General features: G+C 36.8%; 1 protein-coding gene and 1 pseudogene across 4 annotated transcripts in view; one reads left to right on the top strand and one right to left on the bottom strand.

Moving 5' to 3' along the window:
* The window catches only part of PRKN (parkin RBR E3 ubiquitin protein ligase), an 802,661-nt gene that overhangs the window by 257,024 nt on the left and 519,261 nt on the right, over window positions 1-26,376 (top strand). For 3 of the 4 annotated variants that reach the window (XM_068938910.1, XM_068938909.1, XM_068938911.1), the window contains one exon: window positions 4,245-4,485. In XM_068938910.1, the coding sequence (XP_068795011.1) occupies window positions 4,245-4,485 (241 nt within the window). Of the gene's footprint in view, window positions 1-4,244; window positions 4,486-22,907; window positions 22,948-26,376 lie in introns of those variants that run through there. The other variant, XM_068938912.1, reaches the window with a different exon arrangement.
* Window positions 15,632-16,382, bottom strand: LOC104152823 (COP9 signalosome complex subunit 7a pseudogene; annotated as a pseudogene).

Here is a 26,376-nt window from a genome sequence, read left to right as displayed (position 1 = left end):
ATTCCCCTATTTGACTGTTTTCATCAGAGTATATTAACTCTGATATGTTTCAGACATTCTGCACCACAGCATACGAGAGCCTCCATGCACTGTTCTGTTTTCACAGGATTTTCAGGTTTTGAATGTCATTATGAATTACAAAATCAAGGAGGGGTGATACTTTTAAAATTGATCCTAGTCTCATGTGGTTGTAAGCTCCACTCCCCAAACACAATTCCTTTAGTGTTTCTTTAAGTAAGTAAGACATTTCACAAATAAAATGCATCTTACTTCAGAAAAGGTTATATGACTTCTCCAGTGGGTTATATATTTGCTAGACGGAGAACACTTCTCTCAGCATTATTGTCACTATCAAACTAGGTTGTTAATGAAGTTGTCAAGTGGAAATTTGTCAGAATAAGAGGATTTCAGAGTGACTGCAACCAGATCATCTCCTTCCTCTCCATACTTTGCCTCGCTCTCCCCAAATGGCCTTCTAGTCTGCCTGCAGCTGACAGCACCAAAGAGTAGCGCTCACTCAGGATGTGCTGATTTAGCCTTGTGAAATTCGGCTTGCAAAGTCAGAAAAGAGTATGAAAGCAAAAGCTTTTTGAGGAAAAAAAGTTTGAACTTTATCTGTTATTAATTCGTTTTTCCAAGTTGGCCCAAAACCATTCTCTGAAAAGAATCAGCCTTTAATAATGGGTTTTCATCATATCTGGATCTTCTCAGCTCCGTTTGTTCTAGTGAAAGGAGATATTTCATAATCTTCAATATATACACTTACAGTATTTCCCTTTGGAATATGGATCACAGGCATTAATTTGGATCAGCAGATAAGACAAGACAATATCTCTGGAATCATTAATAATAGATATTCTCGAAAGAAATATTTCCTGAGGCATAAAACAAACATATGAAGGAAATGAAAGTGGCATTGACATAAACAATTGTATCTTATATTTGTGTTACAGTAGTAACCTAAGGCAAAACCTAAAAACTCACTGAAATAATTTGAATTCTGCCTCCTCTCTCAGTGAGAAAAGCTGCAGACCTAGCCCATCTACTGTCTATAAAATGTAGCCTACTACAAAGCACTAATCCCTACAATTCTGGGGCCTGTTTGGAGAGATTCTAATCCACCTTTCTTCACATTTAGGATATAATCACTATTTTTTTTTTCTTGTACTTGCCCCTCTCTTTTCTTGCAAAGGTAGGGAATTGTTTTCCTCCTTGAAACACAAGCTAAATTTCAAATGGAGACAGAAACAACATTTGCAAAACTGATGATTTGGTTTTTCATGTTTCTTGCTGCTCAGTGACATCCATATTAAATATACCCAGTAAAAGTATACCCAATAAAAGGATGCTTTTTGTTTTTTTTCTCTTTCTAGCAGTTAGCTTTGAAAACTTATCCTGGCATCTGCTAATTAAGCTTCCCTTTGTATGGCACCTACCTTATTATCATCACCAGTAACAATGCTCAATCATCCAAAGTTTGTTCTTGTTTCTGATGAAGAGGTGTAAGGAAGCTAAACCCCAACATATTCACCTATTTATTCATTAGTAAACAAACAAACCAACCTGTTCTTTTAAAAAGAAAACTTTGCTAAGTAAAAGCCAGGAGTAAGTTTCCTTGGTCATATAGATGTATAGTTGCCCAAAGTGCAAATTTTATGTCTGTATTTGAATTATCTGGTGATTGACATTATCAGAAAGGGAATGCAATATAAGATAGGCCTTTATCTTGTCAGTTCTTACTTTATTTGTAAACTAACTACATACCTGCCAGCCGCAAAGAGAACTGGACAGGACCCTATACCTTTTAAAATCAATTGATTTAAGCCACGTGCCAGACATGCATGTCGAAGCAGTCAAGCCCAAGCAAGAGTGACTGAAAGACGCTTTGGTGTGGCCAGGGCATTTCCTTTGGTCCTAGTAAGGTTTTCCGCATCTCTTGCCATTGTCCCTCTTGATCTTGCTTCTGAACCGACCCCTCAGTTCTGACTGTTGCAGTGGTTGTGGCATCAAGCAGTGAACTGAATCGGGGAACTGATCACAACTTAAAAAATAAAATGAAATGAAATTGGGAAGGACAGCAGAGGGTGAGAAGAAATAGAAGGAGGTAGGATAGGGGCAGGCTAAAGCAAGCAGAACTACCAGAAGAGATGCTCATTAAACTTATTTTAACCTATTAACAGTTGACTAGGGGGTTTCAAGGTTGCAAATTTTTACATATATGCCCATTTCCCTTTGTGATTCTAGCCAAAACTGAGCAAATCACCTCTGAGCTTCTCATTTTCTCTTTTACTAGTGTTGTTATTAATTTAGTCTATTAAATTATCTGCTCTAATGTTTTACAGTATTCTTATTTGGAGGAGTTTAGAGTGATAACTGGGGTTTGGGTTTCATGTTAATTAATTAAATTATTAAGCTATTTAAATGGATCTCGTTAAAATGTAATGAGCAACAAGTTATACAAAAAGTAGACCTTTAATGTTAACATAATGTTTTTAAGTTCAAATCTAGTAACTGCATTGTTTGAATATTAAGTCTGCAAAGTCCTTACCTAGCAAATCTCTACTGACTGAGTTACAGCTTCACTAGGGAAAGTGTGTTATTAAAAATTCAAATTAAAAAAATCAACGTATTTTTCTATTTTAGAATTGCATTACATAAGAAATAATGGATAGAGATGGGAGTGATGAGAAATAATGTGAGAGAATGTCTGAAGTAAAATCACTAAACAGAAATTACCAGTCCGGGAGAGAAAAATGTGGTAGAAGAGAGAGGAGGCAATCAAGTAGGACAATGACAAGGACTAAAATGTCTGTAAAGGAATCTTTTTCAATTAAAAGTACATGTAATAATTGCAAATACAAACTAAAAATTAAAAACATTATGTAGATACTGGGACAAATTCTTCTGAATTCTCCTTCTGTTCTTCCAAAATGTAAACAGCAATCTGTCTTGATGTTTCAGTGCAGACGTGACCAACCTAATGATGCTGACAAGAGTTATAAAATTACTTTTAAAGTAATAAAACTTCTTTCTGTGAAATTCAAACTTCTTTATGTGTAGCTTGACACATAAATATTTGTTGTTCATTCATCACAGTGGAGAGTGAGACGTGGATCTCTAGGAGGTATCGCCCAAATAAGAATAATTTTCAAGATATGCTATGAAAGGGTCGATACAAGCCTTTCTGGAAAGCCCTTCATTAATAATAAGCACAAATATCTCAAAACAGAATTTTTCATCCAGATGAGAAAAACTGATAAAAGCGTATACTGAGCAAAGTTCAGATGTTTGGGAATCTTATGAACCCAAGAATCAGAGACATGAAGTCTAGGTCTTATGAAATCTCTGTAATTTCTAGTTTTAAGATGATGCTTTGTGTTCCCATTCCACAGTTGGAAAATGGCAGAAAATATTTGCCTTCTATCCTGATTATCATGGGTAGACCTTTCATAAAATTCTTATTCAGCCGGCTTTTTTTCTAAGACCTGGAAAGACTGGCTGAATAAGAATCACCTCCAATGACCACTGAGAAAGAGATTACTATATACAAGTGAGATCTCTTGGGGTAACGGGCAGCAATTCCTTTGTTTTGCCAGAAAAGACTATAACTATCACGATGTCTTCCACGAGTTCCCTGTAATTCTTAAGATAACAACTAAATGTGATCTTTGGAAAGAATGGAGAAGTCACACTGAGTGCACAGCTAAGGCCAGATTTAGATTGAAAACTACATTACAGACAAAGAAATAAGTGTTATTTTTCATCAGAAGCATCATCTTCCCTTTTTCTGCTTACAGAGATTCTTTTGGGGTAACTTGGTCGTGAACCTTTATGACTGTCAAATTTGACCCTGAATTGTTATATGAAGAGTGTGTATCAATATTATCTGTACATATGCGTTTTATGTATTGACTATTTTTAGAACGTGACTTAGTAGTAGTCTTCTCTCTGGAGTTTTTCTTTTTTGCCAATAAAGCAGACTTATTTAGAGCTCTTGGCTCTGATCCACCACTTCCTTGTTAAATGTTTAGAATTTGTAAGTGTTGTGACCCTTTTGCCAATGCAAGCAATCCTAATTCCACCAATTTACACTTGTCACTTTCCTTTAAACTCCATTACTGCACACTGAAATTCTGCAGGAAATGGCTTGGAGACCATTTAACAAATAACGAATTGGAGATAGAGGGATTTTATCCCTTATGTCACAATTAATTATTTATTGGGATTTTGGTTTTGTGTTTCAGAATTGTGACCTGGCGCAGCAGAGTATTGTTCATATTGTTCAGAGTCCACAGAAGAGTAGGCAGAAAAAGGATGAGACGGAAGATAACCATGCTGGAGGTTTTCTAAAAGGCTTGGAAAGAGAACCTGAAAGTCTAACTCGCGTGGATCTCAGTGCCAGCATCCTCCCATCACTCTCTGAAGGGCTAGCTGTTATCCTGGATACTGCAGACAAAAGCATTTCTCTTCCCTCTGACAAATCAGGTAAATCTGTGACTTGGTACAGTTCAGTGCATGGACCTGAACATTTGGCTCTTTCTTTCTAGGGTGAACAGTTCTATATAGGAAATATATAGGAAAAAAAGAAAAGTGCATTTTAGTTGTTAAAGAAAAAATGCAACTATATTAAGAAGTGATGAGCATCTAATAAGTCTTCTACGAAAATAACTTTGGTTAGTGGATAAACTGAGTGATTTATTGTGTTGTTTCTGTCTCTAACTTCTGTTATGCTAATATTTTTACAAATGATTATAAACTGGCAAAAAAATCAGAGGTCTATGAGTAGGCAAAAATAGTCTCTGTAAAATTTCCATAACAGAAATTTCCTTAACTAGAATGCTAGGCATCTTATGCATTGGAAATGTATTTAATTCCCAATCTGTCATAATGTTTTTATATCCATACATTTTCTAAAAAAATATTTCTATAAAATGGGCTTCTTGTTTACAAAAACATAATTGCCACAAAATACAGTGAGTTATACTGTGGATTTTAGTAGTTCTTGGTCTACTAAATTATTACTGAGAATGTATTTTCTTCAGTCTGAACAGACAGTTGAGGCACAAGTTAAGTTACTGGCAAACCGACAGTGCTGCAATATTTAAAATGGTTCTGCAGAGATATATCCAAGTCAAGAAGAGATATAAGACTATCTTAGTTATTACCTGAATCATCTCAGAGTAACCCTCTCACACATTCTAACTAACCCTCATTGAAAACTGTGCGCCTCCCAAGTGAAGGGACATCACTGTGTGGAACACCAGATCCCAAGCCATGATTTGTAGTAGCAGTCCATCAGAGATGTCATTTAAAAAAGATCAGTACACAAATACGCTTTATGCAGAATACAACAGATAATGCCAAACTCTTAGGTTCAGAATACAGAAGATAATGTGTGAATATGACAGAGAGATATCTCCGTGACTCATCTGACCACAAAAATCATCTTGCTTAACATACTGGTTGCTAAAACAGTTAAAATAACTTTTAGGGAATTTTTTAAGTCAGTCATGCAGAAAATACGCAATTCATGGGAGGGTCACGGAAGTGTTCCACAAGTGACTTGATCAACCTCTCACTGCCAGCTAATGATGAATGAGTGCAGTTTAGGAACAAATTAGTGCCTAGCTAATGATGCACATCTCACATTCTGAATGAATAATGAGGTAAGAGGGACGCAGGCCGATTTACATGTGGTAGGCTAGGGACATGGTTTCGGGCAGGGCTTACCCTCAAAAGCAGGATAATGCTGTGAGCGTCTTAATGCTGCTTCTTATTCATTTCTTCACTGCTATGTACAATACCTACTTGGACTTAATAGCCATGCTTGACTTTACAGAATAGTTTATGCATGTGTAGAGCATTAACGAATTTTCGTGTGGTTTATATTTCCACATACTGCAGACTGTGAAGCCAAGTACACACGGATTGGTATCTTGTGTTGTAGTAAAGGTTTTCATGGCAAAATGACAATTGAGGAAAACGTGTTGAGAATGTATGTGGACTGGTTCTATCTATAGTTAAACTAAACAGATTCATGGAAAAAAACGAAGAGCCTCTTTTAGTGACCGACAGTTCTGCTTGGAAGATTGTTAGTAAAAAGTCTTTTTAACAGCCTGTTATCTTCTCAGCTTGTGATGATGTTCGCTATGAACATTTGCCCTTGATTTCGTTCAGCCCTGCCACTTTTGCTGATTCCATGGAGGAATTTGTTTTTGTTGTTGTTAGAGTTTAGGGTCTTGTTATTTGTTTGTTTTCCTTTAGGGTCACGTAGTTCACTGAGTTAAGGACTAGTCTGGGTTAAAAATAGTCCAGCAAGAATAAAAGTTAAACCCAGATCAGTTTTCTAATCAACTTCACTGTGTAGCAGGCGGGCATTTGCTTTGGCACAACTGAGAGGAATAATAGTAGTGGGAATGAGTGGCTGGGGCTGCATATGCCAGTGCTGCCACTATAAGTTATACTTATCAAGCTACTCTCTTAGAAGGTGGATTGGTTGTAGTGGTGATTAGCCTAAATTAGAAACCTATACGGTAGAACCAACCGTCGTCTTTCCATGTGCGACACATCACACACAATGAATAGAGGACAGATTTAGGTCTACAGTTTAGAGGCAGAGGACTGATGTAGTTGATTATTGTTTAGTCTAACATGCTTCTCAGCTGTTCCATAATTGTAGCAGTAAGTTCTAGGAGGCTTCATCTCTTTCAGAAGCCTGAAGTATTTCTGTGTGCTGCTACAAGATGCTGGCCCTATATCCCTACCCTGCGTTTGCTTTATTTTGCCCACCTTTGAATTTGAAGGAAAAAGAGTTGTGGGTAACTTGTATTTTCAAAGTATTTGACTTGAATCCCTGGTAGTCAAACAGTAGAATTTTACCAGAGAATCCAGGCGAGAGAAAACTCTTACTGTATTGCATTGCTGTTATGTGAGTCATGGAAGCTTGGCTCTTGGTTGTCTGTGTGAAAGCAGAGCCTGGCAGCGTTCTGCGGCGTGTCGATGCGAGTGTGCAGTACTGGGGAAGTATCCCTTGTATGCACCGCATAAGATTGTGTTGTGTCATGTAAAGTGGGCACATTTTAAAAGCTTTTTTTAGTTCTTTGTGTGTGAGATATGACAAATTATTTATTATTTTTATCTAAAAATGAGCATGTGATAAAATCTGTGCTCTACTGACATAAGTAAGAGTATGCATTATATAGTGTTCCACATAGTTCAGCTTAGTGCAGTATACTTCAGTCTAACCAATTCAGCCGTCAGCATAGAAATTCACATCACCATCTTCACACCTTCTTTAACTTAACCTTCTCACACACTTACACTCACCCCCCAAAAGCTTTCAAATGTATAGTGAATGAGTATAATATGCAACATACATTCACAGATTGTTAAAATCCAGCTAGCTCAGGTCAGTGTGTGGAGTTTATCTGTTACAAACTTCACTTCTTACCAAAATTGTACAAAATAAATATGGATGTAGTATATTGATTAAAACTAGTTAAGTTGCAGGTATGAAAATGTAAATTATACAAAATCTATCATCAAGTAGGTTTATGACTAATTGTTTCATGTGGTTCTTTGCATCCTTTTATATGATATTATCATCAATGGCCTTGAAAAAAATAAGATAGAAAATGTTTGCAGATGACACAAAAAGTGATAAGCAGTGAAGAACAGGTCAGGAACAGAGGCACTTACGTAGCATAAACTGCTGTACTCGATCAGACGAAAGCTCGTATAGCCTGGAATCGTGTCTCGGCTAAGGATCTGTAGTAGCTCCTTGCAGAGGAGCACAACGGTACTTCTTCTCATCTCACCCCCACCATTCGCGGTGAGGCAAATCAGAAACTCTTGACTGGTCTGGAGAACCATCTTACCTGCATTGTGTTTTTAATGTGCAGCGTATGTGTTTCTCCATGACAAATTCAGAAGTTTGACAATAATTCTTGGGCTGAAAGATTTTGAAAAATAGGTCTAAATAATCTCTGCATCAAGGATCTCCACGCTTCCTCTCTTTGGAGGCAAAGGTAATAATGTTCTTTCTGCCTGCTAAAAAGCACCGTGCATAATTACTAATGAGCACGTGAAATAACCTCAGTGCAAGGTTTTCATCCTACCTCACCCCATCTCATTTAGAATCTGTCCAATATCTGAGACAAAGTGCTTTGATAAACAAGATGTAAGCAAACAAAGAATGTCACAGCATGGTTGTATGTCAGTGAATAAATGTGCATAGTGGAGGGACTTTGACCTAGGAAACAACCAGTCTGACAGGCTTGAGGGTTCTTATGGCTCATGAGCTGAATATGAGCTTGTAGCATGATGCTGTGGGCCCAGGGAGTGGAAATTTGGTAACAGGAGAGTCAGATCTTATAAGCTGGTTTGGGCATAAATCTTTAATTGTCTAGAAGCTGAAAGCAGGCAAGTGTAAATATCACACATATATTCTAACTTGCCAGGAAATCAACCACTAACACAAGTCATCCTGGCTCATGATCAGTTCTCCATATCTGGCCATTTAAAAATAAATACAGGAGACTATTCTAAGACATAAGTCCAGCAACAAAGATTGGACTTGAAAGTGGAAGTACGATGGACTGTGTTAGGCAGGAGGTCAAACTACACAATCACAGTGGTTCCCTCTCTAAGTCTATATATCAACTACCTTTGTCAAGCAAATTTGTAATCTTAAAAAAAAAAAAAGAGAAGTTTTTTTTCCTGTAAACTCATATTAATGTTACCTATTTAATTTCTGATTATCCATTATCATTATCAGCTGTTTTATTGTATTATCTAGAACTGATTAAGTGTGGGTATCATTACTTACAAGCTTTTAACAATGCTTATCTGTTTAATTCCCTAGAATATACCAGTCTTTGTTAGCTAGCCTTTAAAAAAATGCTTGCGGGCAAATCTTCTCTACCTCCTTGTTTCTCCGTGTTCCTCTTTTCACAGAAGAGTAAATGATGCGCTGGTGACTTAGCTGTGCAAAGCTGTAAATTCTAGCAAAGAAAAAAGAGGAATTGATTCTTTTCCACCTAGTTAGGAAATGCTTTACCAAAAATTAATTTGTCTTAAAACCACCTGTCCTGACAAATAGTGCAAACATGAGTTAGGGCAGGTAAAACTATCATTAGGAAACCTCAATGTTTTCAGTACTTACTTAAAATCTTAAAATGATGATCCTGTTCCAAGTCTATGTGTGAGTCTGATGTGTGAAAGACTTAGGCAGACAACTTTTAGAAGGAAAATCCAGAATTTGGGGGTTGGATAGTCAGAACTGTGCACCCTTCTGATGAAATGATGAAAACTCTGATGAAAAGAAAAAAAAATTATAAATTTAACTAGGCATATTGCTGACACTTTAGAAATACTTTCTGAAGAGTATTCTGCTGATTATATGTTAAAATTTCTGTGCTTGGTAAGTAATATTACATTTTACTAAGATTCTTCTTGTCTAAAAACCTGCGAGGATAAGAAATTGTTTTTGTGCCAATTGTATGTGCAGTAAATGAATAGTCTAAGTTCCTGACATAATTTAAAATTACATATCAGGTTTCTAAAACTTTTACTGTTAAATTAGTTCCAGGTCAGGTGACAGGATGATGTATGTCTCCACCTCCCCATTTTAATGGGGCATTCGGCTGAATACTCCTAGATTGAAAAATACAACTGCTTCTCTTTCTTATCATCTTCTCGAGAATGCCATCAAAATGGGATCACTGATCCATCCAAAATGGCCTCCAGCGTTGCAAGAACATCTATATTGATACTCTGAGACGTGAAGCTTTGTAAGCGTTCAGCAACTGAACCAGACAAACCTAAGACAAGTACAACAATGAACTTATATTTCGCATGGCCTAATTTTGGTCTGCAGTGTCAGAAAACTGAATATCTAAGAATTTACTATTGCCTTATAAAAACTAAGAAGGGATTCATAAGATTTCTCTGTATCATTTAGTTGCATTTTAAAATGGGATATTAGTCAGCATAAACATTTTTAATTTGGCAGGTTTATAGGAATCATTAATTAATTAATTATAAAATAAATTAAATTAATGAATTAAACCTAGTTGTGGACCATGCTAGTGTAAAGCAATAGTTTGGGGAGGGGAAATCAGTATTCCGTTTAATTTGTGTTAAGTAATTAGATCCTTTGTTAAGAGTTATCAAAACTTATTTTCAAAACAAATGACCAGTACTTCCACTGACTTTTCATTCTTAAATTTCTTCAAATAGTAATACACCATTTAAAGGTGGTTACGTGATTCTTACAGTAAAGTTCTTTTGACAAGGATTCGTTGGAAAAAGATTCATTGTGCTGTACAAGAAAAAGTAATAAATTACTTAGTATGCAACTAATGTATTGTTTCAGCAGACACATTCAAATCACTAGTTAGGTTACTATGGTATTTTCTGATTTGGTGCACTGACAGTTTGCTTTTATATTAGGATTAAATCCTATAACCACTTTGATTCAGAGCTTTTTAAAATGCATTATTTTCTGAAGTTTTAAATATGAAATGCAGAATCAATCTGGGGATCAATCTACATCCAGAAAAAGGAATGAACTAATTTGCTTGGTTTAGAAGAGTGGAAAAAAGTATCGGCTCAGCATTAAAATACTACTTCTGATTTTGGCAAATATTTCAGGGAAGCATGGCTGCCTCTGTCTTGGTTACACACTATGTGAGGGTATTGTATGTACCATTCTGTTGCAGCTGAATAGAGAACATGGTGATGGGGCCATTTGTAAGACTGATAAATCAGGCCACTTTTAAACTTTAAAACAAACTTCTACAGAATTCAGTCATTAACAACTTAACGTTGTGCTAATGGTTAGTTCCTGCATCTTGTTAATCATTATCACTATGCATTCAATTTATGAAACTATTAAAACCTTAACACTTATATCCTAAATTAGCAAGCAATATACAGTACTATAGAGCTGATGCCGTGTTGGTTGCACTGCTGGTTGTGGTCCTGGTAGTTGCAGAGGATGAGATATCAGCCTTTTGGCAAGAGAAATCAGAACTGAAACACACTTGTCTTCTTTCTTCTCCTCTTTTCCTTTTCATGCTTGTTATTTGTATGCTGCTTGTCCCCTTCCCAAAAGGGGGTTCTCATCTGCCCTTCTTACTGCTTATCTTATTTTTGGTTTTGCCACCTACTTTTCCTGGGTGTTCTGTGCCCGTAGGATGTTCTGCCCGTTTGCAGTCCCTTGTGCTTATTTTGTTTTTCACTTTGCAACCTTTTGTTATTTTGATGCCTCCTGCATGCAACTACATACTTTTTTCTTTGTCCCTTTTATAGTCACATTGTTCACATACTTATATAAAATGTGTATAGATTCTGCCAGACTGTACAATCACAATGATACAAAATACTTATATTCTATTGTTGGCTACACTATTTTAATATGTTTATATTTATTTTCAAGGCAAACTAATTAATTAATTAATTAATCAAATGCACTTACAATTTGTAGGTGTCACAGGCCTCTGCTTTGACCACAGTATTTCTCCTTATTGATCTTTTCATGAGTGATGGGGAAAACAGATGGATATGGCTGTATTCCTGTTCTTCACCACCTTATCTCTTCCTTCAGTATAGACACACCGTCCACACTAGTCATAAATACTGCAATAACTGTATTTGTGATTAGTCCCTAATTGCATCTTCAACTGTTTTCATCACACAAGAATGAAGGACAGTAATTTGTTAGAGTAGATTCCATCATCAGCCATTGTCAAGGAAGCACTGATTCATGATCTTAATTTGGCAAGAAATAAAGAAGGTATTTTCTAAAATATGCTTTTCAGATATAACTTATTTCAAACAGGTACATTTGAGATCTGAAAGCCCAGGTGTATACTGAAAGAAGAGTACGACCATAGCATGTAGTGCAGTGAGTTTACATGTAATTTTAAATCAATCCTGCTAAATATCTCCTGTGTATGAAATGAGAATTTTTTTTAAGTTTTAAATGAGTTTCCAACATGATTTGTAAATGTTATATTTCAGAAGTTCCATGTGATCCATGCTTGAAGCTCTCACATCTGGAAGGGTATTTATCGGTCATCCATTGAGATAATAATAGTAACAATACTCCCGCTCTGCCTACTCATTTTCAGCTGCTAAAATATATTAGAATCAGATCACTATAGGGTAAATTCTCCCTCTCGATTAGTTGCTGTAATTTCTTGAAGGATGCTTTATGCATATGTTTTGAGGTAAGGGAAGACATTCCATAACACTTCTGATTAAAAGTTATTCATAATATGACACTATTTCTGGGACAATGCTATAGTTTTTGATGCATCGTGTATAAGGGATTTTCTGGATATGAGTCATATCTCAGCCATAGTGACAAAAGAGCAATTATACAAGATCAAACCAATAGAGTTTTCCTTTTTGCAAGTAATAGTCTCTGTCTGATTATCCTTCAAGTACGCTCTCTGGATATCTTGACACCAAAGATAACAGCGTTCTTTAATCTGATCTTTGGAACGGTGCTTCCTGAACAGTCTTCAGCGTCAATTCATGAATAAGTTGGAGGACAGAGGGAGAGTTTTCACTCCGCTAATTAACTATTACTAATTCTGTCAAAATGTCTTTTAAAATAGTTAAGCTTAGAAAAATATTCTGGTTATTCTGCTTCCAGTAAGGTTATAAAAATTTGCTATTACAAAGTCCTTGGAAGTTGGCTGTTATGTACATTGTGTCTTCTGTCAGGGTTATTAACCCTTGACAGCTCACCGCTACAGTACTTTTTACTTCTAAATATAAAAATTGCTATTCCCTCTTGACTTTCCAGCAACAGCAAAAAGTGATTTTATAAGACATTAGCATAATGGAACCTTTTCAATAAAATGATAAATTGAGCCCATTTTAGAAAACAGGACACACACTTGATAATTTATTGCAGTCAGTGCCATGCTGGAGACCTCATTTGAATCATATGCTTTTAACTCTGATGAGAACGGTGCCATTTTCCCACACCTTGCAAGTCTGTAAAATTCATTTGAGAGGAGAAATGTTCTTTTCTAATAGAGCCAAAAGCACTTCTGGGAATGCACATCTTTACATGACATAATTATCTCTCATGAACATGTCTAATTACTTTATTGTTTTTAAAGGCTCTTTCATGTTAGTTGAAGCTGGTAACATTTGCTAGCTCCCCTGTGTCAAGGGGTAGGGAGGGAACACTGCTGTGTCCTTGAAATGTATTTTGATTGTTTATGGGTGAGAGCGTAGATGGGCTTTCTTCTGCAAATGCGTAACTCACATCTTTATGCCACCAGCTGGAGGTGGCATTTGTAGATGGAAAATGTTCTGTGTTGATTAAACAAAACTATGCATGTTATGTTTTCCAGATGATTGCTGGCATGAATTTTTGGCTTATGTTAGAGCAGAAAAAAAGGAAAATAACACTTAGGAAACACCTCCTATGTGTAAAAACACAACAATAGACAAGTAGGATGATTATTTTTTAATAAAAAGACTCTAATTATAAGGTGCAAATAAGAAGAATGCTTTGTTTACAGTCGATTAACAAAACATTTGCTGCATCTACTGTGTGACTTAGTGCTTGCACTACATGGTCTCTGTTAAAATATCTTTCTGCTCAAAATGATACATAAGACTTATTCTTTCCTCAAACCACATGCCCGAGTTTTATTAGTATCATTGGGAGTTCTGTGCGCACAGCAAGGATATGGAGAGAACAGACCTATTAGGAAGGCTTGATCAACAAAAAGTAATTACATGCAACAGCTAGTTTGATAAATTCTGTTGATAGTAGGAGATAAAAAATAGCCATACAAAACATCCTGCTCTCTCTTTATAAGGACAAGTAGCTTCAATGGAACTAAATTTGAACTTCTTGCCATTGCTTTAGGCAGGAGAAGATGGATTCTCTGTATTTTTTTAGAAAGTGTAATGCTTGTGATAGGAAAATGGACAGTTATTTCAAAATATTTAATTCTTATTTGCAGCAAAACAACATGAAACTCAGTGCAGGCTCTGCTAAAATGTCTTTAAACTTTTGCCATTAGCTTTCTTAGGGTCAAGGTTTCACGTTTTGACTGCTACCTGGATGATTATTGTTATAGAAGCCAAGGTAGTGGAGTTATGTCTGTTCAGGCCTCTTGTTGGAAACTGTGAACAAGAATTTCAGTTGCTTTGTTCTTTTGGGTTGTTTGCTTGTTTGTTTGTTTTAAAAAAATATTGAACCATAAGAAATGAAACTGAGATTCTACATCAGTTTTATATGGATTTCCAAAAACCCCACAGTGTAAGCTTGTTCCCCTACTCTGAGGAGTCTTGAACCGCACACTTCAACCTTGCTAATTCCATCATATGCATTCTTCATAAGAGAGCGCTGCCTACATTATACCCGTCAAGTTTATTACTCAATTGAAACAAAATGAAGATCCATGCTGTGCAAACAACCATTGCCTTAGGTAATTACCAAATATTTGCTAGAAGGTTCTGGAATATTGATGTTCTACAGGTTCTATTAGCATTGGGCAGTCTTTCGTGCTCAGAGCATGCTGGAATGTTGGTGGAATTACAGCGTTTGTGATCAAATTATCACACTGACAGAAAAAAATCAGGACAGATGTTGCATTCCCTGATATGATTTTCCCTTATGAGACAGCATGCTACAATGGCCTGCAAGAGAGACTATCTATCTAGAATATTTCTGAGCTAGACTATACACCTCATGACAACACTTTCAGTACAACCACTATTTCAGAATCACAGTTTCTTCAGGAACATATGCAGGATCTGGAAGTCCCTGTTTAATGGCCAACCTTAAGAGTCAATCTTTTTAATCTTAAGCTTATCTGTGCTGTTGGCATCTGCTTGCGTATTCAGTCTCAGGTCTTTTACCTTAAGAACCGGCCAGGTTCTGATTTAGCAGTTGTATCCGACTGCTACCATAACTGGCATTTGCAGCTGAATGCTTCAGACAGTTTTGACAGTCTCCATACCTAAAATTCTTTTTGCATTTCTGGAGTAGAGTATCTCTAACTGAACTTCCACTTAAAATGTAGGCCCGTCTGGTCCATAGATTTTTATTTTTACTGTCTCATCTATTTTTATATATTTCTAACTACCCTCCCACCCAGAAACACAAACATTACACAATCAATGACAGCAGCTGCATCCTGGAGTAAAGTGTCCCAGGGGACTTCTAGAGCCAAAACATTTGCCGAGCACCAGCCCACTCTTTCCAAGCTTCCATGCTGGTGAAAACTGGTGAAAACAGCTAGTGACAGCTGTGACAACTAGTTCTGTAGCTCTTTACATTTACCTGTTAAAAGATAGGGAGAGAGAAAAAGGGAGAAACATATGGTTGTAGTGATGGGGGCTTGAGGTGTGGGGGAAGCAGCAGTGCACCCAACTGGAAGCTTGTAGGATGAAATATGATGGAGAAGAGGAAGATACTGCCTGGAAAGGAGGAAGTGCATAAGGCAGGAAGGAGAACAAAAATGCAGGAGAATTAGTCAGACACATGGATCGTGGAAGTGAGATGAGAAGCATCACAGTTGGGAACCTTGCTACCATCCCTCCTCCAGATCTCTCTCTCACACACTGTGAAGGAAGATCCAGTGAGTCTAATTTAGATTAAATCCTCGCACTGCCCCAGAGCCCTTTGGCTTTGGAAGTTTCCTTGCTAGCCTGGCACCAGTTGGTGTCGGGGACTGGCTCCCTGAGCTCTGTTATATGCTCCTCCAAGTATTGGGATGTGGCTGCTGCAGCAGCTGCGTTTGTCACTTATTCTCTTTGGACATGCCACCTGCTCTCTATCTGCTGCTTAAGTGCCAGCTGTTGCTCTTTGTGGTGGTTGGCTCAACTAACCTTTTCTTGGATGTCTGACAAGACAACCTCACAGCCCTGGCACCTCTCCTGCAATGTGTGGGTGCTAATCTCCTTTCTCTGGGTGTCTCACAAAGGCCGTAAGTCACCTCCAGCCATTGATCCCATCGGCTCAAGCTCCTGTGCAGCACATCTGCACACACAGCCTCCCTCATGAAGTCCTCCAGCTGCCAGACAGTCTTCAACTGTACTTCTTACAGCAGCACTGAATAGTGGATGCCAGTAAAGACTGACAGGTGTCTCAGTTTATTCATCTGAGCCTCTGGCAAGGGAAGGAGGTTTACTGTTTCAGCCAAGTAATGCACGTATGCAAAGATGATCAGCAGCTGGAGGGCAAGCAAGAGCTTGCTGCCATCCCGCTCATGCATGGCAGGCGTGTCCAGCAGCTCCCTGAAGATGTAGATGCCTGGGGCCTCCAGCACCTGGTGCATGAGGCTGCTGAGCAGCAGGAACTGCTTGCTCCTGGCTCTGCCCATCACCTTCCCCTCAGCCATCACAGTGCTCCTGTGGGATGGTGTCTGCTATTTCCTGTGGGGGGAAGCACCACACAGCAGGGCCTGGCCCCCACCCCATGGCAGGCAGGCAGGCACCAGCCTGTGCACTCCAGATCCTGGTCCTGCCACAGCCAAGCATGACCCCCATGACACTTTGATCCCCTCAACTCTGCCGTATTCTTACGAAATACAGGAAATTCCATTTAGACATAAGAAAAAACTTTTTCATTGTGAGGGTGGTTGAACACTGGAGCAGATTGCCCAGGGAGGCTGTAGAGTCTCCATCCTTGGAGATACTCAGTACCCTACTGAACACAGCCTTGAGAAACCTGCTGTAGCTAACCCTGCTCTGTGCAGAGGGATTGGACTAGACGATCTCCAGAGGCACCTTCCAGTGTTGGTGCTTCTGTGATTCTGTGGGCTACCTCAGCCTTACTGTTGCTTTCTACACTTACCATGGCCACTGCGATAAAGCTGGCAGACTGAGAGCAATCATCTCCTTCACAAAATTGCTGAAAATATCTGGGTTCAAATATCTTCTCCTTTTTTAGCGTTTCTTACTGTCTAATACTTGATAACAGCGTATCATGCTCCAGTGTGAGCCTGTTCCCCATGCACTATGTTCATTCATGTTCAGCGTTATGCAACACTGCACATGTTATCAAGGACCTAATGATAAACTTCTCTGTCGTCGTACCCAGTGCTGACTGACATTATTTTATTGCATATTTGCTATGAATAGCAGAAAAAATTGTAACAAAGGTTAAAAGTTCACTTCACCATCCTGTGCATCTGGACCTCCAATCCCTCCTTAACTTCACCACAGTCTTATCTTTGCCACACCATTAATACTTAGTGCATTTTACTAGAAGAAGAAAAATATGTCCAGCTGGCATAATTACCTACTTTTTGGTTCAAAGCTGTATGACTTGGCAACTGAGTTATTATCTACTGCATCCCTTTTCATCCTTCACAAATTATTTCTGAAGTAGCTGAATGCCACCAGCCAACATCACCAGTGTTTTAAATAAAGTCTGAACTGTAGATGTGGCCAGATGAAAACCAAGATTTACGGTATCAGAGGCTGTCCCCAAGCAGATTTCAGTTCTGTTGAAAAGAATGTTGTGCTTGTACTAACAGTAATGAACTAATAGGAAAATCTCCACGGTCTACAGCTGTGCAAGGGCAAGATGTGAATTATGGATATTGTACTTTTATGCCTCAAGTTACCCCGTCCATTGTGAAGGTGGCAAGGACAGGTGTCCTCATCCTGGAACCTAAACTAAGCCGTAACATTGTTCACAGTAATTTTTAACTTGATAGGAGCATAAGAATAGACATAGGTAAGCAATAGGTAATAGGTAATAGCAATAGGTAAGCAATAGGTAAGCAATAGGTAATAGGCATAGGTAATGCTCCGTCCCATCTGGAGCAATAACCTCCTTCTAACATTGACCAATATGAAATATTTAGGAGGGAGATGCAAGAAATGTCGTGTCAAACAGAAGCGTTACCTGTCTTCAGCATACTGTCTCTTAATCTGTAATAGTTAGAGATTTAATTTAGCAGCATATATGCGAACAAATACATTTAATTTCTGCCATCCAGGCACAAAGAGGTAAAGTACCTTTTGAGTAAGCAGCAGAAAGGTGACTATTCATCTGCCGCTCTCTGTTTAACCAGCAACTGTAGATACATAAAACATCTTCATTAACTATTGCTGTCTGTAACTCTAGCATTTATTCTGCTGTTTCTGCTTGATCTCTTAACATATTTCATTTTACTCTCCCTATTCTTGTGTGGGCTCCCATAGTTCAGGTAATGAAATCTCTTTCTTTGGGCGAGTGGCTTTCTATGTTTTCATTCACTAATTTCCATTTGGGTTTTTGTTCTGTGGCAACTTTTGTATGTGAGAACAGACGAGATGATGTTATCAAGAATACATCTTCTTCCTGCAGAAGAAAATCTCAGCTGATGTGATCAAAACTCCTGAAACACTGAGAGTTATATCTATTTCTGAGACACTTATTGATCTATCATGTCAGTCAGTTCTCTGGACTGGAGGATTCTTCTGGTCAGTTATGATATATTGGCTGTAAATACAGCAGAGCTAGAGTTGATTACCTCCTGCTCAGGTAGAAATAGATCAGGAATCTGAGTTAAGGGCTGGAGAAGAGTTATAGATAATAGCTGAATTGTTTCCTAGATTAACATGAGCCTGCACTGAATAGCACACAAAAATCAGCTAAAGATCAAAGGGAAGATTAGACATCTGGAACTCTTGAGTAAAATCTGAATGTTGCAGAAATTGTTTAGATTATTCGCTGATATAATGACTGTGTTTCTGATGAAGGTAGTGGGGAGGCATCTAGACAAAATCTTTTCTCTTCAAAGGCTGCAGCAATGTCCTCTAATTTATAGCATGACTTGGGAATTCAGCACAAGGAAGGAGACCCCCCTACCACATGCACTTGTGCAACTGTCAGAATGATTGTATGGAAAGAAACAGAGGAAAAAGTGCTTTCTTACATTCATGTGAGAGGGGAGAAAAAGAACCTGATTTTGTAGAAATTAAGAGGTATGAAGAGAATTGCTATGCACTTTAGTCTCTAAAATTCAATGAGCAGTTAATACTAATATCACATCTAAACATATTGTACATTAAGTATCAAAAATATCTAACAACTGATGAACCAGAGAATATGTTGATAAATTAACCGTATGGTATACTGATAATTTCTCCTGCTGACAAATCCCACAGGGCCCACATATTGTTGCGTTCTTGCTTGATCATAACTTCACATTTCAGCAAAAAGGGATAATATAGGAGTTAGAATCACAGAATACTAGTTATAATCTTATAAACGTCATCTTAGTTTATTTTAAGTGCTTAAACATTGGTTTAATTTCTTCTGGTAGAGGAGCCACGTATTCCTCCTGGACAATAAAAGTGAGTTTGCTAGTTGTTTATGAAGATGATCAAATCAACAGGTATTCTGAGTGGAGATCCCTCATAGTTTCTCCCCAAAGTGCAGTGCGAACGGTTTGGTGCTGAAGGTCAAAGCTATCATAGGCAGAATCCTATATCTGAAGAAAGCGAGTGAGCTCACTAGAGTGGGGGTATCATTACTCCGTAGGGGGAAAATTTTCAGATATGCTGAGACAACCATAAGTTGGAAGGATGTGACTAGCTTGTATCACTGTTTCAGCGATCAAGAAAATTATTTCCATGTTTATTAAATCATAGACACGGATGCATAGTGGGCTGTTCATGTACATATGTAAGAGAGATATGAAAGTGATGCAATGACCATACCATTACACTGTGGCAATATAGCCTGGTTGAGTGCCATTTTTACACAATGATTTCCATTTTTCTGGACAAGCCTTAAAGAGAGAGATTATCAACTGATATAAATCCTATACCTTCTTTAGAAACAACTAAGTATCTCCCTTGAAATATTATTTCTAACAAAATAATAAGTTATTCATGTCATTAAATAGTGACTTTTGTAATCTAAGTAGGTCAATTGGAAGTTTTGGTGCTAGTTTGGCATTTTCTTGCTGTAGTGAAAAATATTATGTCAACTGAATTATAGGTACATCTTTCTTGAGCCATTTTCCTGTTATTTATTATTTCTAAGAGCAGAAAACCATCTTTAAAAGTCTAGTTCTATGGGAGACTCGGAGTTAAGAGTATGACATACAGGCATCGAGAATGGAAAGGAATACCATAGATCAATCAGAAGGGCAACTTCTGTTGTACATTGCTATTGTGTAAAATTTTGTAACGTACTGAAATATTTTATATAACAAAAGTACTGACAAGTTATTTAGTATTTTACTGGACAGTCCTATTTTCACTAGTCATTTCTTTTTCTGCTAGAATAATGCTGTAATGCTCATTAAGAAAAAGGAAAGAATGTGCAGTTAGCTGTGTAGTCATGAGTCAGATTAGCAGTTACTTGTCATATTTTTCTTTACAGTATGGCTGTATACAGTATAATTAAAAAAATAGATTATGTATTATTATTATAACATTTTGGTAGTGTGTCTCCAGAAATTCTGAAGATCCACAGTCAGTGTTGTGTGCACAGACATATAATTCAATCTATATAATTGATAATGTGACTTATGTGTCTTAGTGTCACTGGTGCAGTTCCTTGAAACCAGTGGCTGTGATCCTCAACCTGCAGGACAAAGACTAAAGCTAGGAGGATGCAGATGTTGGTGTAGCTTCCAAACAGGGATGATGCATAAAATCATGAAGAGACATAAATTTGTTGAACTCTCTGTGTCTTTTAGTTTATAATGAAATAATGCTATTTCATGTATGTTCAATCAGTTGGGCTAGGAACCCAACTTTGGTTCCTATCTTTTGGTCATGATAACATGAAAGGCTTGACAAACATGTTACATTGGTTGTCCCCCTATATTAGGATTGAGAAAAATTGAGACTGTGGTAGGACAATTTATTAACTTTTTGCTTATATCCACCTTTGCGTTGAGCTTGTAATCCCATTCATAGCTTCCAGAGTGTTACTTGGGATCACCTCACAGTAAGATGTATCTTTCATTAATATTTATAAAAGGTTTATTTCAAATATTTTTCCAAAGAGGTTTGTGCCCTTTTTTGGTTAACTGATATAAATTGTTAATACTACCAGTCACATTTTTTAAAAGCTTGTAACACCATCCCTAAAATATTTATAACCTTCGGTCTTTATCCTCTATAGGTATTTATCACTGACCCATAGAGGAAAGTGTCACAAATTTGTATCAGCAAGTCATACTTTCTATTTAAAATTCAGTGCTCCATTTCCCCATCATACCTGCATTAAATATAATGATGTCTATTTTGTTTTCCTTGTAATATAATTTATGCAAGCAATATTTTGAACTAATTGTTACTGGTTTAGATTTCTAAAATTGGTTTGTTATTGGTTTTACTTTCTAAAAATTGTCACATTTTACAAACTATTTTTCTTTTCTTCTGTCTTGGATTGTGGCCTGTCAGTGACTGTGGGTTTCTTTTACTAAATGCTGATTAGAATATTTTTCATGGTCTATATTAGGTTCTGCAGCCTTTCATTGTGATATGCTTATTAATGTATAAATGTATTATGTGCTGTAGAATTGTTTTTAAAATGAAGATCTCTGGAAAACCTACATAGTTGAAGCTGAAACACTTAAAAAGAGTAGGTTTAGGTGGAGGAAACTGTAAGACAATTTTAAAGAATGGATATAAAGTTAGTGGAACTAATATATATATATTTTTAATTAGGTTGCATTCCAGTTCCTTTCTATCACCTTGTTTACAGGTTTTGAATAATGGGATTTATAATGGATATAATGCAGCCATGTTAATTGCAAAATATTAAATCTAACTGATTCTTAAATGACAGTTGTTTTCTAAGGGCCTCTCTGCGAGTAATTGTAATAACTACTGTTTGGCTGACTAACTTGTCTTGTTCAGGGAAAAAAAGTGATTTTAGGGGGAATGGAATTTCCAAATGGAAGAATTGAATATGGTTTGACTTTGTGCTGAGGAGTAGTATTTAAACTCAGGTAGTGTAAAGCTAAGAGAAGATTGGACGTCTACAACAAAAGGAAGTTTGCTGATGACTGATGGACACCATGGTTGTCTATACCAAGAAGAGGGATCTGATTTGATATGTATCTTCTGCCTGTAAGCTGCTAAGATATCTTATTACTGGCTCCTAAAGATATTAGGATAATCTTCTTCCATTACAGTCTGATTAAATAAATAGTAATTACTAAATAATAAATACTACTAAGTATTAATAACTTATACAATGATTTTTTCTTTTCCAGAAGTTGATACTTGTCACTTGATATATTATTCAATATTTTGAAAAAGTTTAGTATTTAATTTTAAGCCCTTTGAAGTTTATATATGTGTATAAGTGCGTGTGTGCATGTGTATGTGTATATGTTTGTAAAACTACAGTATCTTTAATCTGCAAATCAACTGTACGTACATATATTTTCCACTATTTCTAGTGGTTGTTACTCTTCGTTCCTGAAACGCAGTGTTGGTGAACAGGGAAAACCGAAGTTTTTCTAAATCCTAGCTTGTACTACAATCGCAGAACATAAATTTCACTTATTTCCCTTTGCAGAATTGACCATCTGATCTGTTTTGTAAGATATTATCACTCTCTGAATACAATCAGGAAATTTTGCTTGCAATTTTAATTCCACAAGTTTTCTTTCATGGAATCCACATATACATCATATACTTTTTTATCCATGAAAAACATCTGATGTTTACACATAACCTGGTTTGGCAAATTCAAACAGGACAGTAAAAATGGAAACAAATCAAACTACTCTTCTGGGCAAATCCAATTATAAAGCAACTAAACTAGACTCTGTAGAGTTACAAAATGTCTTACGTTTCCTTTAAAATGTGAAATTTGGGAGTTTGGATTTTTTTTGAGATTAATAAATTTATTATCTTCTTACTCTCTGTCACTAACAATTTTTATCATCTGGTCAAAGTGTTTTACAGATGCTGAATTTTTCAAGTGGAAAGTTGCTGGTAAGAAGTAACTTCGGTTAGAGTTGATTTCCATTTTACTCATCTTTGTAATAATAATTGTATTAAAGTATCTTATTGATAACATGAACTTACAGTAAGACCTCTCCCAAATGAAAATCTTTAATTACGGTGGACTGATGCTATGCATAAACTCACTTTACATTATTTCCCTTTTGGTACAAATTTAACTTATATTTTGTGCAAGTAGGATGATTGCATTTAACGTTGGAATTCATTGGCAGTGCAGCTATCCATATAGTCCCTATATAAAGTTACATACTTCGTATCTTTTCACCATTTTGCTGCAAATAGCGTGCACCATTTTGTTTGCCATTCTTAGAACTCTCGGAAGAGTGACAGGCATGGTTACTAAATATATGTGTACTTGTGAGTAAGATTAATGATTAAGATGAAAGCACTTTTTGCTCAAAGCTCAAGATCTTTGATTAAAATAGTGTATATAATTTAATTTCTAGCTCATCAAAGGAAGATAAATACATAGCATATTATTTACCATGGTGATTCTGGACAAACCCTCATACTAGTATTGTCTAGTCTATAATATAGCTCTTATGACAGTCCTTTCTTACACTTTTTAATCAATACAGTCCTTAGTGAAAGCTGCTGATACTTTTATCTGCTCTGTGCTCTACATTCTGCTGGTCCAGCCCTTATCTTTTCCTAGCTCATCTCCGATATAATACAGCGGTTTAGCTTTTTATATTCTGTCAGGGAGGAATATTCCTTTCCCTGATCTTTCTTCTTTTATTTTGTGCCTTTCCTCAGTTAAATTGTAAGTGTCATTACACATTACTTCATTGTTAATTTCCTTTACTATTTTTATACCTCTTTGATCGGGTCTGTGGCTGTCATCTCCAACACTCAACTTCACTGCTTATGCAAAATATCCTTTTGATAGTATTGTTCAAAACCAGCAAATCAAAATGTTGCTGTCTGATTCTTTTTCCTGTGTTATGGAAGGAGCTGCTTTGACTAACAACTTCGCTGACTATATTCCCTCATATTCTGGTCTTCTGAGACTGGCTAGGCTCATTTATCTCTATTCTTCTAGTATTACCTGTTTTGGGACAGACTTCTTTTCTGTATGTATGTTTAGGTAGGGGAGGTGGAAGGTGAAAGACTTTGCTTTTGTTTTCGTTCCTTTCATGGCTTTTTATTATCCACATGTTCTTCTTCCTGACTTTCTCTCTGTTTTTGATTTTCTATCCATCTCCTATGCACTGATCCATCTCTCCGATTTCATCTCTTTACTTTCTCCCTTTACAATGTTGCACACTTATTGCAGTGCAAAGATGCCCAGTGTAGGAATATCAGCATGGCAAGTCAGCATGGCGTAAGTAGGGCTGTACAGATTTACTATCTCACTCTGAAAATTGCGTATTGGTATTTGAATACCATTACATTTAGACTAATGAGCTATACTAATAAGAGTTCTAAGATATTGCTATAGGTTCGATTTTTGTGTGCAACAGTTTCTGAACCTGAACTGATAAATCTGTATGGTTATGTGATAATCTTGTGTGGATTTGCTGGTATGGATAGCTCTTCATCAAACTGCATTGTAGATCATGTAGATCATTGTAATAATGCAATCTTTCCTATCAGTCTGTGCAAGTAAAACCCTGACCCAGGATGTCAGCATTTCAGATCTCTGCTAATGCAACATTCTTTTTGCTAGAATGAAAGATTTTTTCATGTATTTATATTTCAGTATTATTCAAAGAAGGTCTGTTCCCCTACCTTAACCAGCTCCCTCTTCTCATGGTAGTACTAGTTTTTGTTCTTCAAATATAACTACTTATTTTGATTTTCAGGACCTTTCATGGACTATCCTCTCTGTAACTCTCACCTCTCATTCAGTAGTGAGGAGCTGAATCTCTCAGTGTCCAACCTTGGATGCCAGTCTCCAGTGTTCACTTTGTTAGATTCTCATCATGGTTCCTCATCTTTCCTTTTGCTACTAGGAGAAAATACATGTTTGCAAAGTCAGTTTATCATTCTCTTTCTGTTCTAGGTTTGAAAGGCATTAGTCCTGAAATATATAAAGAATTTGACAAATATTGGGTTACTGGTATGCTAAGATGATATAGCCTTTTTTCCTTGATGAAAAATTGCAAAAAGCAACTCATAATTGAACGTCCTGCTGAATGCATTTATTGCAAATGTAAATAAGAATCTACAACAAAGAAATATTAATAGTCTTATTTAGTCTTATTTAACTGTTATGGACTTGATCTATGAATAGGCTGTACAAATTGCCTCCTAAGTAGAGCACCATTAGCATTTTCTACCTGTGTGGAGTCTGTTTTGCACATGGAGCCTAAACGTGGATTTCTCATGTCTTCCCAGAGGTAGCAGCTATTCCAGAATTTTTGTCATTTCCTCTGAGAGTGGACATAAAACAGTGGAATCTCCAGTTCTTTTTCTTCAACCAATATAAATGCATGAAGCTTAAGCAGAACATTAATTCCCTTCTCTCCAAGCTTATGCTAAACCATATTACATTTTCCAGTAATAGTTTAGAACCTGACAAAGTGCGTGTGGAATATTAAGCTACTGCAAAATTTCTAATGTTCTGTATTCTAAGCCATCAAAATTGGCCATTACTGGCCACTGGTTATTTGGTATATATTACTTTATATCAAGAATTGGAGTCTCTTTGAAAATGCCTCTTTTTGAAAACCAGAAAAACCATTCAGAATAATATCTGCTTATAAAAGTAAAACAAACAAGAAAATTAAGAATAGCTGGAAATATCTTACTCTCTTTGGAATGCCTATGAGATCTAAAAAAATAAAACGCTAAAAGTATTAGCAGAAGCTGAGAAAATGAAGAGCACTTCTTAAATAACATTGGTAATATAAGTTATGATCATTTTGCAATCATGTGAAGACACAATATTTGAAAAAACGTTACTGTGGGTGAAATATTCTTCAGCAAGTGAAGGTGCAGTGCAGAACACAATCAGTTTATAAAGCTTAAGATGACAGCTTGAAACTCAAAAACAAACAAGGAATTCAGAGAAAAAGCATAAAACTCTATATTCTAACAGTTTAAGCTTAGAAGAATTGTACAAAGGCCTGTTTTCATTTGTTTGCTAAAGTATTTGCTATAATAGTGCCAAAGATCTTCAGTATTTGTGGGTACTTGTGCATAAAGACAAGTGCATAAATATCTATGCATTAAAAAAAATAGTAATTTGAAAGCTATTTGTTAAACACCAGTGGATCGGGATTTATTTATGGGCAGGGACACTGAATGCCTCCAGCAGGGCATAGTCTGGGTCATACAGAAGGTATCATCATTCTGAGCAGGACTGTCCTATGACATTCCTCTATTAGCCTGCAGTTACATGGAGCTGGAGGTCAAAGTAGCTTGGTAAGTGCAGCTTCAACCTACCAACTTTCT

This window comes from Struthio camelus, chromosome 3 (assembly GCF_040807025.1).
Source record: "Struthio camelus isolate bStrCam1 chromosome 3, bStrCam1.hap1, whole genome shotgun sequence".
In the NCBI taxonomy this organism is placed as follows: Eukaryota; Metazoa; Chordata; class Aves; order Struthioniformes; family Struthionidae; genus Struthio; species Struthio camelus.
The sequence above is the reverse complement of the archived record's forward strand: the minus strand, read 5'-3'. Positions and strand labels throughout refer to the sequence as shown.